The following is a 15845-nucleotide window of genomic DNA, read 5'->3' on the forward strand; positions in this document are numbered from 1 at the left end:
AAGGCCAAACAAAGTAGTTTTGCTTTCACAACAAAACACACAGTGTCACACACGGCGGGCTAGAGGGAGTGGCGGCCGGGGGATAAAGTGAGAAACGGCCAGAGGGCTTGAGAACGGCGCGGCCGGCGGATTCGACGAAGGAACGGCTGGCGGGCTTGCGGCAATCACATGTGATGAGCCCGGGCTGGACTCCGCTTCGTCCACGGTGAAAGCCGATCCGGCGATCCACAGCGCGAAGTTGATGTATTTCCTCAGCGACCAGCACGGATCAGTTCTAGGCATGACGAAGTGGATATCGTCCTCTTTTGGAAGGCCAAACAAAGTAGTTTTGCTTTCACAACAAAACACACAGCGTCACACACGGCGGGCTAGAGTGAGCGGCGGCCGGGGGATAAAGTGAGGAATGGCCGGAGGGCTAGAGTGAGCGGAGGCCGGTGGGCTTGAGAACGGCGCGGCCGGCGGATTCGATGAAGGAACGGCCGGCGGGCTTGCGGCAATCACATGTGATGAGCCCGGGCTGGACTCCGCCTCGTCCACGGTGAAAGCCGATCCGGCGATCCACAGTGTGAAGTTGATGTATTTCTTCAGCGACCAGCACGGATCAGCTCCAGGCATGACGAAGTGGATCTCGTCCTTTTTTGGAAGGCCAAACAAAGTAGTTTCGCTTTCACAATGAAACACACAGCGTCTTCACAACATGGCGGCAGCAACAATACTACAAGCAAGAATAAAAGTTACACCTTCTTTCTTTGCGTGAACATTTGGGCGGCATTATGCAAATCTTCCCACATCGTGACATAGGTATGTGGGGGGGGGGTGTTAGAACGAGCCGTTTTAGGTAGGCGTGTTTTATCTCTTTGGATTTGAGACTTTAGTCTTTGCAACTTTACAGATCTTCTTTATGCACCAAGAGCTTGTAACCCTTCAAAGAGAAAGGAAAAATTGAAATCGCATCATATGACCCCTTTAAAACGCAATGGGCTCCGGGAAGGCGAGAGAGACACGGACTCCTGCTGTAACTTTACCTGCTGGTGTCGCTGTTGGACAATATTTCTTCAGAAAAACAAGTGATTTATACACTTTTAATGTTATATTTTGTAATCGAGTGGGGGAACTATGACGTCACTTTGTAGGCGGATTGGCTGTTAGCATCGCACTGGTTCCCTCGACAAAAAGCCAATGGGATTTTTCCATAATGATTAGCTGGTTCAGGTGTGTTTGATTAGAGTTGGAGCTAAACTCTGAAGGAAAGTGGCCTGGAAGGGCCAAGTTTGCCCACCCCTGCTATAAACAAACTGCACCTCCATGGTCGCTCGCCTTCAGCATCGTCACCACCATGCTTCCCACAACTTTTCAAACTTATTTTTAACAGTGAAAAGGATTTACTCTGTATATGAATTTTAATCCACTCTATTAACCTTTTCATATAAACTGGAATAAATACAAAACTAGAGCCAAACTAAAACTGAAATGAGACATTAGTAATACATAGTATAGTGAATAAATGAAATTATCATAAGTAAAGAACATATGAAAGCACATATTTCTGTACATTTCGAAATAAGGTGCATTAAAAGTGAATAAATCTTTGATTAACATGAATATTTTAATTAAAAATGTCTCCACGTACTATTCAATATAATTCTAGTGCGTTTAATTTATTAAATAACAGCAGAGTGAGCAATTTTTTTTAGATATGGTAAGATTAAACTTATTTTAGTGAATAAAGTACCACATTTCAGCTATCGTTTTGTTAGGGTGGGTACACAAAATGTTATATTATCCTTGCTTCTAGAAAATCCTCAATCTATATGTTTTCTAACAGCTGCTTGTGGCCATAAACATTTCATTTTAAAGGGGTCATATGATGCTGCTAAAAAGAACATTATTTTGTGTATTTAATGTAATGAAATGTGTTTATGCGGTTTAAAGTTCTAAAAACACATTATTTTCCACATACTGTACATTATTGTTTCTCCTCTATGCCCCGCCTTTTTGAAACGTGTCGATTTTTACAAAGCTCATCTGTCTGAAAAGCGAGGTGTGCTGTGATTGGCCAGCTATCCAGTGAGTTGTGATTGGCCGAATACCTCAAGCGTGAGACAGAAATGTTATGCCCCTCACATACTGTTGATGCCGTGTCCAGCCGGAGCGATGATTGAAAAAACATTAAAACCCATTACAAACGAGGCATTTGTTGCATCCAGTGGGGACATAATTACTGATTATAATGACTTATACTGTGTTTTTACGCGTAAACATAAAACTCTGTCTGCATTTGTGATTGGATAATGAAACACACAGCTCTTCACGACATGGCTGCAGCGTCAACAATACTACAGCGAGAATAAAAGTTACGCCTTCTTTCTTTGCGTGAACATTTGGGCGGCGTTATGCAAATCTTCCCACATAGTGAGGTAGATATGTGGGGGCATGTTAGAACGAGCCGTTTTAGGTAGGTGTGGCTGACTCTGAACTTTTATAAAGAATATCTCTTTGGATTTGAGACTTTAGTCTTTGCAACTTTACAGATCTTCTTTACGCACCAAGAGCTTGTAACACTCCAAAGAGAAAGGAAAAATTGAAATCGCATCATATGACCCCTTTAACGTGGCTTTAAGCACTATGCATCGTTAAAGTTTCACTTTCACCATGACTAAGCCAGTAAATGTGGCGTTTACATGGAATAATCATAATATGACTGAGTTTACCTTATGGTTCGAACCCAGCGTCTCTGTATCAGTAAACGATAAAACGAGCATCTTCCATCTGAAGACTTGTGTTGCATTTCGGGGGAAAACAAAAAAAAAAAAACATTGTCTAACAACAATATAAAATTCTACAATTAATTTTACTATAAATTATACTACAATTGGAATATGCTGTAAATTGATAAACTGTTTGGCGAGATGACGTTTAATGTCTCCGACAGCACCTGTAGTCCCATTTAGCAACTTGTTAGCAACCGTCTTTTTTAAGAAACGTAATGACAAACAACAAGTGCTACTCTACTGCCCAAAACTCACGTTTAAATCATCAATGGCAAATCCTTTAAATGAACGTACTTACGTGAGTCAAACCGTCTTTTTTAAGAAACGTAACAGTTTTAAAAAATCACGAGTGGGGTGTAACTAGTGTGTTTTATGTTGTAGAATAAAACATGAAAGTATATTGAGCTTGTGTGAACCATGGACCTTATTTTTAGGGGATTTAACCAAACTCCCATTCAAAAAACCCATTGACTCTGGGACGATGGAACCGGAAGTGCTAAAATGCTAACTCGCTTCCGGGTTTTTCCTACAAAGTGACATCATAGTTCCACCACTCTATATTGCGGTTGTTTTATTTTTGCACTACGATATTTTTTCTCATCCAATATTTTGAGGAGACACTGCCTCCCTTGCCTACTCGGAGGAAACGCTGGGTAGATTACTTACAAATTGTAGTCCGTTACTGATTCCAAATTACATGACAAAAATTGTACTTAGTAACGTAATCCATTGCATTACACATTTTAGGTAATATAATCAGACTACTTTATGATTACTTTTAGATGACTTTTGACCTAACTCGTTTATCACATTGATTTAAATAGGACAATATCGTACCATACTGATATAAAAATACAAACAGTAAGATAATGAAAGATAACAACATGAAGTCCATTAAACATGACATTACGTCAAGGTTTCCAAACTGGGGTTTCTAAAGGAACTGCAGGGGGTTCGTGAGTTTAATGAAAAGCTAATAATTAATTAAATCATAAAAATTTTTAATTAAAATAAATAATTTTAAAATAGCATTGATTAAAAAAGGTACAAAAAAATTAAGATTCAAGATTTTTATTTGTAACATACATGGTTATATAGAGAATATATGACCAGCAGTGAAATGTAAGTCAGGTTCGCTCCATGGACAGTGCAATTATTAAAGAATACAAACACAAGAAAAAAATAAATAAATATAGGTATGGAAAAAAATATTAAAATAAGAATAAAATAAAATGTGCAGGACAGTATACTGTAGACTTAATAAATATTAAGATGAGCAGGAATGTACAAGAGAAGAATGTGCAAACAGGTTGTACAGGGTAGTTCGATAGCAGCAATAGAGTTAAAAAAGTAAATAAATAAAATATAACAGAAATTGCTGTGTGCATGTGGCAATGTCAGTATATTAAGTGTCAAGTCAAGTCACCTTTATTTATATAGCGCTTTTAACAATACAGATTGTGACAAAGCAACTGAACAGCATTAATTAGGAAAATAGTGTCAATAATGCAAAATGACAATAGTAAACACTAATTTTTCAGTTAAAGACAGTTCATCATTGAATTCAGTGATGTCAACATCCAGCTCAGTTTAAATAATATCTTTGCAATTATGTCAACGATAACGCTGGAAATGAAGTGTCCCCAACTAAGCAAGCCAGAGGCGACAGCGGCAAGGAACCAAAACTCCATCGGTGACAGAATGGAGAAAAAACCTTGGGAGAAACCAGGCTCAGCCGGGGGGCCAGTTCTCCTCTGACCAGACGAACCAGCAGAAGTGTCTTACTGATAATTAAGTGAAGTCATGTTGGTGTTAAGAGACTGAGTTTGAGTTTAGGAGCCTGATGGCCTGGGGGAAGAAGCTCCTCCTAAGTCTCTCGGTTTTTGCCATCAGGCTACGGAAGCGCTTACCAGATGGCAGCAAAATGAAAAGACAGTTACCAGGGTGGTTGGAGTCCTTGATGATTTTAACAGCTCTGTTTTTGCAGCGTTTGAGGTAGATGTCCTGTAGAGAGGGGAGAGCAGACCCTGAGATGCGCTCAGCTATGCGCACAACTCTCTGCAGGGCTTTGCAGTCTTGACCGGAGCTGTTCCCATACCACATTGAGATACACTGAGTCAGGATGTGAGTTTCTCTACCTCATGCAAGTATGCAGCCTCATTGTTGTTGGAACTGAGGCCCAGAACCACAGTATCATCAGCAAATTTGATAATAGATGTGGAGCTGTGGGAAGACACGCAGTCATGTAGAGAGAGTAGAGCAGGGGACTCAGGACACAGCCCTGTGGAGCTCCCACGTTCAGGGTGATGGAGTTGGAGGTGAACTGGCCTACTTTTACCACTTGAGGTCTACCAGTGAGGAAATCTAGAATCCAGTTGCAGAGTGAAGAATTCAGGCCAAGGTCCATGAGTTTAGAAGCTAGCTTGATGGGGACTATAGTATTGAAAGCTGAGCTATAGTTGATGAATAGCAGCCTTACATAATTCCCATTGCTGCTGTCAATGTGGATGAGGGAAGAGTGCAGGACATGAGAGATGGCATCTTCAGTAGATCTGTTGGGGCGATAGGCAAACTGAAGAGGGTCCAAAGTATCAGGGATGGAGGAGCAAATGTTGCTCTTTATAAGTTTCTCAAAGACCTTCATGACTATTGACGTGAGGGCAACTGGACGATAGTCATTCAGGCAAGATAGGTTATTGTTCTTAGGTACAGGGATGATGACAGATTTTTGAAAGGGGGTGGGAACCACCGAGGTAGCAAGGGACTCATTAAAGATGGATGTAAACAAACCAGCGAGCTGATCAGCACAAGACCTCAGAACACGGCCAGAAATCCCATCAGGACCTGCTGCTTTCCTGACGTCCACTCGCTTTAGGGTCCTCCGAACCTCGTCCTCTGACACAGTGATTACATGATTATCGCTGCTCTGTCTGCTGCTTCCTGACGCGCTGATCGGCAGAGTTGCGCTGCCTCGATTGCATTCGAAGCGGCTGTAGAAAGAGTTTAACTCGTCAGCTAGCGACGGGTCTGCTCTCACAGCTGCAGAGGATTTATTTCCAAAGGTACAGATGGTTCTCAGTCCCTGCCACATGCGTCGAGAGTCATTGAGATGAAAATGAGACTCTATTCGTTCCCTTGTATCGGAGTTTGGTGGCTCTTACCGCCCGTCGGAGATCATAGCACGATGCTTTGTACTCACTCATGTTCCCCGACGACAGACTGGCGTTGTATGCGGCAGTTTAATATTTTGTTTGTTTACCTGAATGTCATATTACCATTAACCAACGTCAGAGAACCATGAACACAAAAGTCACTTTCAAACCAAGCAGTTTTCTGTTGGCCAACGTTGCGTATTTGCATGAACAAATGAACCCGATGTGACCTCACCTTTAGAGAGTTTTAAAAACGATCGAATCAGTATTGCGAACCGGTTCACTGAAACAAACTGTCTGAAAGACAGACGTCTAGTCACTTGAGTGAGTTCAGTGTTCACTTTAAGATAATAGCATGTTTACACGGAAACCCGTGATATTTTAAGGCACAATGTAACAGCAATCATGTGAATCAGGTTTTAAGGTGATATTTTCAGCAGATTGTCATAGTGGCTACACAAATACACTAGTTTTTTTTTTTATTGTTGAACGATTACAAATTACTGCATTTCTCTTTAGTTCAATGCCCATATTTGGCTCAATTGTATTTGACCAGAATTATGCAAAGTTCATGGCGTTTGTTGAAAAACTAGTTATTACTGTGGGAAGAGGCGGCCTTAGCAATTCTGAGGTCCCCTACCCCTTACCCCCCACCCCGACTGTAAGAAAAAAAAATTGGGAACCAATGGTGTGCGCTGGTGTTCTGAGGCATTCTCAGGCATTGCCTCCTCTCACGTGACTTTCCCCCATTCATTCTCAATTACCCCCCAGCAAACTCACGGCACGCTTTAGGGGATCTGTTAAAACTCAATGGGCTCAGGGGAGGCGAGAGAGACGCCGACTCCCGCTGTAAGTTTACCTGCTGGTGTCGCTGTTGGACAGTGATTTATACACTTTTTAATGTTATATTTTGTAATATTGGTGTTGTTTTATTTTTTCTACTACAAATTTTTTTCTCATCCAATATTTTGAGGAGACACTGCTTCCCTTGCCTCCTCAGAGGAAACGCCCCAGAGGACACATGGTTTTAAGTTTCAAGGGCCTCATTAATTTATTCACTGTTAGGATTTAAACACATAAGAAGATATTTTGAAGAATGTTGGTAACCAAATAGTTGCTTATAGCCATTGACTTCAGTAGGATGGAAAAATTACAATGGAAGTCAATGGAAAGAAATAAATAAAAGAAATTCATACAGGTTTAGAACCACTTGAGAGTTTGTAAATGCCTTTTAAAAAACACTGCAGCACACTTTGAAAATGCATGTTGTTCATGCGAAAACATTGTCATATAACGGTTTTCATGTTGTTTTATTTATTTCACAGTCATTGGGTCCTGAGGATGAACCAGCCTCTTCATCCGTGTCAGTTAACACTGAAAATGACAACTCAAGCCAAAATACTGAGATTAGCAGTAAGGACACTTCACAGAAGGCCGGCCAGGTGAAGCAACTGTGCCGCTTCTACTCTCAGGGCAGGCAATGCTATTATGGGAAAAAATGCCGCTTTCTTCATCAAAGAGCTGCGAGTGCACAGAAGGACGGAGAGAATGGTACAGCTCACAATGAGAAAGAAGGAAATTTGGATGGTCACACATCAGACCCACAGAAGCAGTCGAGTGAAAACGGACGCTCTGGTACAGTGGAGCATCTGCCTCCATCCAGCCACAAAACTGTTCCTGTGAAGCAAGAGAGAGCCAGGCGACCATGCCGCTACTTCCTGTCTGGGTTTTGTGCAATGGAGGACCGGTGTCGCTTCTTGCATCCACAGCAATTTTCGCCCATGGAGGACCAGCCTCATGGCCCGAAAAAGAGAAGCAGCTTCAGGCCTTCTGCTCCGGCCACACGGCCAGCTAAAAGTCAAGAGCAGGTCAAACTGGCTGATCTCACTGATGAGGTCTGCAAGCAGCTGAGAGCCACTGAGATCGCTCAGCTCACGAAGAGATTTCCAAAAGACAAACTCATCGTGCAGGAACGAGAAGATGGACAGCTGACCTACTACAGAGTCACTGTTCAAGCCACGGACCCTGACTGGGTAAACACTTATTGTATGGACCAGGGGTGTCCAAACCTGTTCCTGGAGTGCCACTGTCTTGCAGAGCTGATCTCAAACCCTAATTAAACACACCAAGCAAATCAAGGTCTTCAGACTCGCTAGAAACCTTCAGGCAGTGTGTTGGAGATGGTTGGAGCTAAACTGTACGAGACACTGGCCCTCCAAGATTGGACACCCCTGGTATAGACCACAGAGTGGATTAAAGTACAAAGTAGCAACCAAAGGCCAACCATGTGCCAAATGTTAAGAGGAATTAGGGAGCACTGATATGTTTGCCAATCCTTAATATCAGTATCGTACAGCTGATTGAGCAAAACTAAATGAAAGAAGATCAAGAATGGATTACTTTCGTGTAATGCTTGTTTGCATAACTCAGGGGTCTTCAAACTCGGATCTGGAGGGCCGGTGTCCTGCAGAGTTTAGCTCCAACTTGCCAACTCACCTGCCTGGAAGTTTCAAATATATTTAGTAAGAGCTTAATTAGCTGGTTTAGGTGTGTTTAATTAGGGTTGGAGCTAAACTCTGCAGGACACCGGCCCTCCAGGACCGAGTTTAGTGACCCCTGGCATATATTATTCAGATGTACTGAATATTACCATCTGAATGAGTAGATCAAAGAAGAAAATTTTAGTTTTCAGATTTGCCATCACAGAAAAAAATACATTTTGAAATATATTTACGTATAAAACAGTTATTTTAAATTGTAATGATATTTTGAAATATTACAGTTTTTACTGTATTTTTGATCAAATAAATGCAACCTTGGTGAGCATAAAAAGTTCATTCCAAAATATATTTAAAAAAAAAATATTATTCCAAACTTTTGCTGGCAAGCTGGATACAGTTATGCTGTATTCATATACTGAGAAAGCTATACTGATAATGTCAGTTATTATTGACTTTTGTACCACTTTACGTATGTAAAAGAAAAGAGCTTCTTGTGCATTTTCATAATCAGCAGTTGCAAGCGAGTTACTACATATATACATTTATAGATCACAAATAGATGACTTATAGTTACATGTACAGATACAATTTAATGCAAAGCATATCTAATGAAAAGTTTTGACATGAACTACAGTAGTTTCATAAACGGCAATATTTTTTCTATTTTGCAGCCATTTGACCTTACTGAAGTGGACGTCATGGTCAGCTTTCCTGAGCGTTACCCTCAAGAGGTGTGCATGTTTGAAATGTTTCAAAATTTGATGTTAAAACATACAGTATGCTATGTTTTTGCTAATGAAAGCTACCGTATTAAAGGTTTTCACTGTGGATGTCCCTGAAGACCAGGAATTACCATCAGTCATGGGGAGGTGAGAAGAACCGTTGCTGGTTATACACATCATGCAAATGTCAACTGAAATCAGTAAGTGTATTTATTTTATGCTGTGTGAATGCAGACATGTGCAGAAGGCCTCAGAGGAATGGCTAAAGGCTAAACATGCCACTAATCAGCTGATGGGGAGAGTCGAGCTGCTCTTCAGGCCGTATTTGCGCTGGCTGGACCGTAGTATGGAGAAACTTTTTACTGAGGGAGCCAGGCAGGTGAGACTCACACTTACCTGAAAATATACATCAGCCAATCAGATTAGAGCTTGTCCAATCGAGAAAGTCTTCCAAGATTTGTGTACAATATGCATCAGATGGGCAGTGAACGGACTAGATGTGGTGTTAATTACTTTCGAATCTCTCTTCTCAGTTGAAAAAAGATGTTGACCTAGAGAGGGCTGGAATACAGTTTGTCCCCTATGAGCAACTCAAGGTCACCGTTTTTAAGAACACATCCAAGAAATCGGACACTCCTGAGCGTATAGTGTCACTTACTGTGTATATATATATATATATATATATGTGTGAAATTAAGATATATTAAAACTAATATTCTATTAAATATTTCAAAAATATAACTAAAAATCAAAATTTTCACCCAAATGTAAGATGGTTTCCCTTTCAAGCTGTGTATACCAGGCAAAGTTTAAAACCCTAGTAAATAAATTATTGTGAGGTAGGTGAGTGGGCAGTCCTTCGCTGTTTTCTCACTATCTCCAAATTTCATTTAAAAGATTGGATCACAGATCATTTTTTAAATGTTTCTAAATGCACCTGTATTTAGAGCTATGGATTTCTGATCGGAAGTTTGATGTCAATACCTGGTACAAACGTAGTCTCTTATTTCTTTAGATAACTGATTTATCACAAAATGCCCTCAGTCAAAAGTGCAAAGTATCCATGTGCCCTTCCTTGTAGGTGTAAAGTGGATTCTGACCTGACCCTGACCGGGCGTCTGACCTGTACTGCTCAGTGTGAGAAATGTCAAGCAGGGGTCAGGGCTGCCTTCAGACCCAGTATGCTGCACCACTACAGTGATGTTTTGGGCTATCTGGACCTTAATGCAGTTGTGCCTGTAGATCTGGTACTGAAGGACTCTGTGTTCACTGTGGGTTGCCTTAACTGCAACAAGGAAGACACAGTTCAGGTTTGATGACGATTCACTAGAGATCACAATTGACATATTGCATTATTATTACTTCATATATATATATACAGTATATTTCATTTTATTCACCAAGGATGCATTAAAGGATCAAAAGTGATAGTAAAGACATTATTTGTAATGTTACAAAATATTTCTATTTCAAACAAACACTTTTTTTGAACTCTCTATTTTTCAAAGAATCCTAAAAAATGTATCACAATTTTCACAAAAAATATTAAGCAGCACAACAGTTTTTAACTTTGATAATAATATTGATATTGATAATAATATTTTTTTTTATTGAACCAAATCAGAGTATTAAAAGATTTCTGAAGAGTCATGTGACATAGAAGACTAGAGTAATAGCTGCTGAAAAAATTAAACCGGAATAAATGAGATTTTATTACATTTTACACTACATCAAAAAATGTGAACATGCAAATGCATATTACTTTTCCCACACTTGATGGACATAATCTTACACGTAAAGATGACTTTACAGAAGATGAATTAATAGAATTAAATATATATTTAATTATTTGCATGCTGTCACACGTTACTTTGACAGCCCTACAATTTGACACTGTCAGATAAACGCATATCATCAGCAATATGTTTTTCTGGAGGATTATAAGAATGGAAAAGCATTTGATATTATTGTCCATTTTGCTCACTCACTTTTATTTTCTTTTTTTCTCTAGAATCTGACTTATGGTCAAAACTGGGAGCAAAACTGCCAACATTGTCATACCAAACTCAGCATTTTTGTAGAGGCGACACGTTTCCAGTTCATTCAGCCAGAGTCCAGAAATCAGACAGGTCTGAACCCTGTCCTGTATACTCAATGATTCTGTCCAGTTCTTGTTTCTTGTTCACTGATATCGTAGAGTTAGTCTTGCTGTGAGGAATTATTTACCGCCAGCACCTGGTTTAACACTGAAGTTTAGCGAGGTTAAGTCTGGTCAGTATCTGCACGGGAGACCCCCTGGTACAACAAAGGTTGCTGCTGGAATTATGTGTTAGTAATGCTAGCTGGGGTCTGTGTGGGTCCTGTTGTCCCATATAAGGACACTGTACTGTAAAAAGGCACTGTTATTCGGCTTTAGATTGAAGTCCTGACTCTCTGTTGACATTAAAGGCACAATATGTAAGATTGTTTTATTAAAATATCCAAAAAGCACTAGAACAGTGTTATATATTTTGCTGACTTGTGTACTTACATTATTCCAAATGTTTCGAAGAATGTTTAAATCCAGAGAAATATTTGGATTTAAACATCCATAAATCCATTGTGTCGCCTGCCAATGACGTCATAACCCCTCGATTTTCCAGAAAACACCAAAGACGCTTTAATATGTTGTGCGTTTTAATAGACCGGTGCCGACCGCACAGAGTAGCATTATAACAGAACTTTCAAATGTATCTAGTATGATAAAACAGCGCTGCTTTACCCCACATACCCACGACCGGAAGGAGTGGAAGCGGTTGACTGTGGCATAATAAAAGCTCCGCTGCTTTCGAGCCGTGTGTCACGCTCGTTCAGCGGCCTCGTTTCACTTCGACGTTTTACCCTCACCCTGTTTCATTCTACTACGTTAATAAATCATTAGCTCATCCATGAACATGATTTCTGCCCGAGTCCCGTCGGATTGCTTCGGCTGTGGGGATGAAGACGACAACTCCCATAATTCCACACTCAGTCACGGCGTCATCAAACTACCCCTTTGTTTCTTTGTTTGTTTTGAATACGCGCCCTCTAGCGGCGAAAATGACATATTGTGCCTTTAAAAGTCCTAAAGTGTTTCTCAACTCTCCATGGTTAGCTGTTCTGGTGCCTTGAGGTTGAGGAGATTCCTGATCCTCTCTTTAAAGTGCATTGAGTGTGAAACGCTGCATATAAATGTAACAGATTATTGTTATATACTAAATTCACAGGTGCAGCTGCCCAATACACTCGATGCTACAGAGATCCTGCGGTTCAGCAAGGGAAACCCCTACCTGATAAAGGAGCCTGCAGGCATTTTAAACAAAGTCACCGGTGGCTAAGGTAACTCCCGGGAACATTGTCTGGGTCTGTAATAGGTTTATTTTGTAGCAGAAAACTTTGTGTACTGCCACATCCTCTTGTTTAGGGCAGCCGTCTTGTACTAACTACTGTCTTTGCTGCTAGATTTCCATGCTGTGGTCGGGCGTACCCATGCGACGTGTGCCATGATGAAGATCAGGACCATCTGATGGAGCTGGCCACCAGAATGATCTGTGGTTATTGTGCCAAAGAGCAGGTCAGGGGCAGAAATGCCGTCGGGCTGACTGGATGAGGATTATTTTCACTTTAAACCTCCTTAACCCAGATATTGCATTGAAATTAGAGGCCAATTAGGCAGGTTTCCTGCTCATCTAAACCTTTGGCTTTTGGAAATACTACAACACTGTGGGTGCAACAAAAATGTTTTGACCCAAATTTTGCCAAGACAAATAAGAAAGCAAGACATTTGTTCCAAAGACAAGAATGGGTCAACGAGTTTTGTCTGGTTTTGCTTAAGGGTCTAGATTTTCCATTGGACATCAAATGATGACACAGTACCAAACTAGTTAACTTTTCTTAAAGCATTTAGAATCTAAAACATTTAGAATTAAAATATTTTCCTATTGAATTGAATATGAAAATCATTTTTTAATTCTAAATGTTTTTAGATTGTAAATATTTTTAGAAAAATCACTTTGATTCTAAATATTTTGAATTTTGGTGATTTCATGAAAATGATCTACAGTATAAACAAAGTGGTCAGCACAAACTGTGTTTATCCATGTTGCATGTGAACCTCCATTTAATGTAATTTTTATTTTTCATAGTTTTTGAGAATGAGACATAACGGTCAAACTGTCTGTTACAAATTATTTTGCGCCAAAATATTAGAGTGGCCTTTCAACAAATATTAACATTAACAACAAATATATGGGAAGCGTTTTCTTCTCCCTATTTAAAATTTAAGCCCATGTGTTTTACTGTAAAAAGTACAAATTATCTCTGAACTATAAATGTGACCCTGGACCACAAAATGTAGCACGGAGATATTTGTAGCAATAGCCAAAAATACATTGTATGGGTCAAAATGATCGATATTTAGTAAAGATCATGTTCCATGAAGATATTTTGTAAATTTCCTACCATAGATATATCAAAACTTCATTTTTGATTAGTAATATGCATTGCTAAGCACTTCATTTGGACAACTTTAAAGGTGATTTTCTCAATATTTAGATTTTTTTACACCCTCAGATTCCAGATTTTCAAATAGTTGTATCTCGGCCAAATATTGTCCTATCCTAACAAACCATACATCAATTGAAAGCTTATTTATTCAGCTTTCAGATCAAAATTTTACACTAAAAATCGAAAAATTTACACATAAGACACTTTAAATAATTAATGCCGTTGTATTATTTTTCTATATAGAAATGATTGCATTTTGCATTTCCATTTAGTATTGTTTTTTTCCTTCCTGTCCACAACTTTATCTGAACACACCTTTTGGGTCTCGACTCACCAGTTGAGAACCACTGGTTTCTAATAAACTTATAACTTTTGACGACTTGTTTTATTTTCTTCTTCTAGCCATACTGCAGCGGTAAACCATGTGTTGGTTGTGGAGGTATGATGACAAGAGCAGCCTTCTCAAGCCACTGGGAGGGTGGACAGGGCTGTAGAAACAAGGTTAAGATGAGCAGGTATGTGCTGATTTCGTTATACTTTATAAACCCTGTGGCAGTGAAATATAGCATAGTGTAACATTTACCTACTGTTACATACTGTATGTTGCAACATGTCATATATTTTATTTGATCAATACCTTACATACACTGTCACATCTATCCTTAAACTAATAGTTGTTGACAAACCTAGAATATGGTCGTTTTTTTTTGCACATGTAAACATCTAAACGAATTTGGTTATGACATGATCATGGGTTTTACATCTCTGAACTGTATATGAACTTATTATTTATTATTATTAATTATGTTGTTTTTCTATACAGGAACGACCGGCAAAAATACGCCAATACATGTAAAACAGTGGCAAAGAAAAAGACTAAAGCCTAAAAAGTAACTAAAGATACCAGAGGACCTTATTTTCAGCCAATCAGATGATACATGGCTAGGTACCTAATCATGTTTGTCATCAAATCACATTTTTAGATTTTCTTTTCAGATGATTTCACAAAATTATTTTCTTGCAATGTACAGTACATTGAATTTGAAATAAAATACATTTGACATACATAAAATAGATTTTTCATATATTCAGCATAACATGTAAACTGTTCCCACTTTCTATACATCTCCTCTATTTTTGTTTGCTAGTAGAAAAAAAAAACATACATATTGTATTTGCATAAATGCATTTACATCTTTGGTTTTAGATTTCTTAAGAATACCTGAAATGTTATTATGATGTTATTTTAGTCACTGGACATTTTCTCTCTCTCTCTTATTTTTTTTTTTCAAAATGCAACCACATCAAATTATGGATTATTGTATCCAAAATGTAGTAGTGCAATAAGCAAAATATGGAATGCAAAATATTTCTGTGCATTTTCTATGATTGTAATTGAAATAAAATTATGTACAAAAATATTTTTGTTATTATTATTAATATGGAATGGGCTATGCAAAATATTTAATTCAACACTGCATACAGTTGTGGTCATAAATTAACACACCCCAGAATCTGCAAAATGTTAATAATTAAAAAATGTTAAAAATATTTTTATGACAGTGTTGGTCTTGGTGGACTAGATCTGCTACAAACACTACTGCTACTTTGAACATGTAAAATATGTTACTGTTGTATGAATACGCATACATAAATTCCGTAGCAGATCTAGACAGGTGGAGCTGGGGGAAGCGGAGGGTTTCAAAGGACCTCTGATAGCGCGCTGTAGGACCAGCTTATAGCAAACACTGAACCAGACTCTTTACAGTAAATGTTAAGCAAGAGTTTACATATAGTCCACAAGTTAAAGTCAAATGCATTTTTTTATTTATTAGATTTATTTAATTGTACCAAAGCAGAAAGATCAGTGGAAATTGTTATTTTGTCTTCTGCATAGAAGAAGGTCCTTGTTAGGTTTTTGATAATGGTTACATTTAACATCTATGTAAAGTTTCAGTTTTTTATTTATTTATTCTAACTAATCTGTGGATTCAGTAAAATGGAGAGAACTGATCCATTCAATAACCCAGACACTAAAGAGAGTGAGAGACTAGGGTTTTGGGGAAAGCTTTTCTTTTGCACCAGGATTTGAAGGAAGTAATCCAGCATAACATTTGTTTTCTTGCGGCCTCGGTTCATGTTTTGGAAAGGTTGGGTTGTGGGGTATTGGCTGAG

General features: G+C 38.9%; 1 protein-coding gene across 1 annotated transcript in view; it reads left to right on the top strand.

The window, feature by feature from the left end:
* LOC107562119 (uncharacterized) overlaps positions 1 to 14695 on the top strand; it is a 16883-nt gene extending 2188 nt beyond the window's left edge. Inside the window, exons 2-12 of the mRNA XM_016246686.1 lie at positions 7249 to 7956; positions 9096 to 9155; positions 9241 to 9293; positions 9381 to 9525; positions 9680 to 9807; positions 10228 to 10456; positions 11158 to 11275; positions 12392 to 12503; positions 12627 to 12738; positions 14073 to 14185; positions 14494 to 14695. Coding sequence (XP_016102172.1) covers positions 7249 to 7956; positions 9096 to 9155; positions 9241 to 9293; positions 9381 to 9525; positions 9680 to 9807; positions 10228 to 10456; positions 11158 to 11275; positions 12392 to 12503; positions 12627 to 12738; positions 14073 to 14185; positions 14494 to 14557 — 1842 coding nt within the window. The 3' untranslated portion in view covers positions 14558 to 14695. The remainder of the gene's footprint in view (positions 1 to 7248; positions 7957 to 9095; positions 9156 to 9240; positions 9294 to 9380; positions 9526 to 9679; positions 9808 to 10227; positions 10457 to 11157; positions 11276 to 12391; positions 12504 to 12626; positions 12739 to 14072; positions 14186 to 14493) is intronic.
* The last annotated feature ends 1150 nt before the right edge of the window (positions 14696 to 15845 follow it).

Source organism: Sinocyclocheilus grahami, unplaced genomic scaffold (genome assembly GCF_001515645.1).
Source record: "Sinocyclocheilus grahami isolate Dianchi unplaced genomic scaffold, SAMN03320097.WGS_v1.1 scaffold808.1, whole genome shotgun sequence".
Classification (NCBI taxonomy): Eukaryota; Metazoa; Chordata; class Actinopteri; order Cypriniformes; family Cyprinidae; genus Sinocyclocheilus; species Sinocyclocheilus grahami.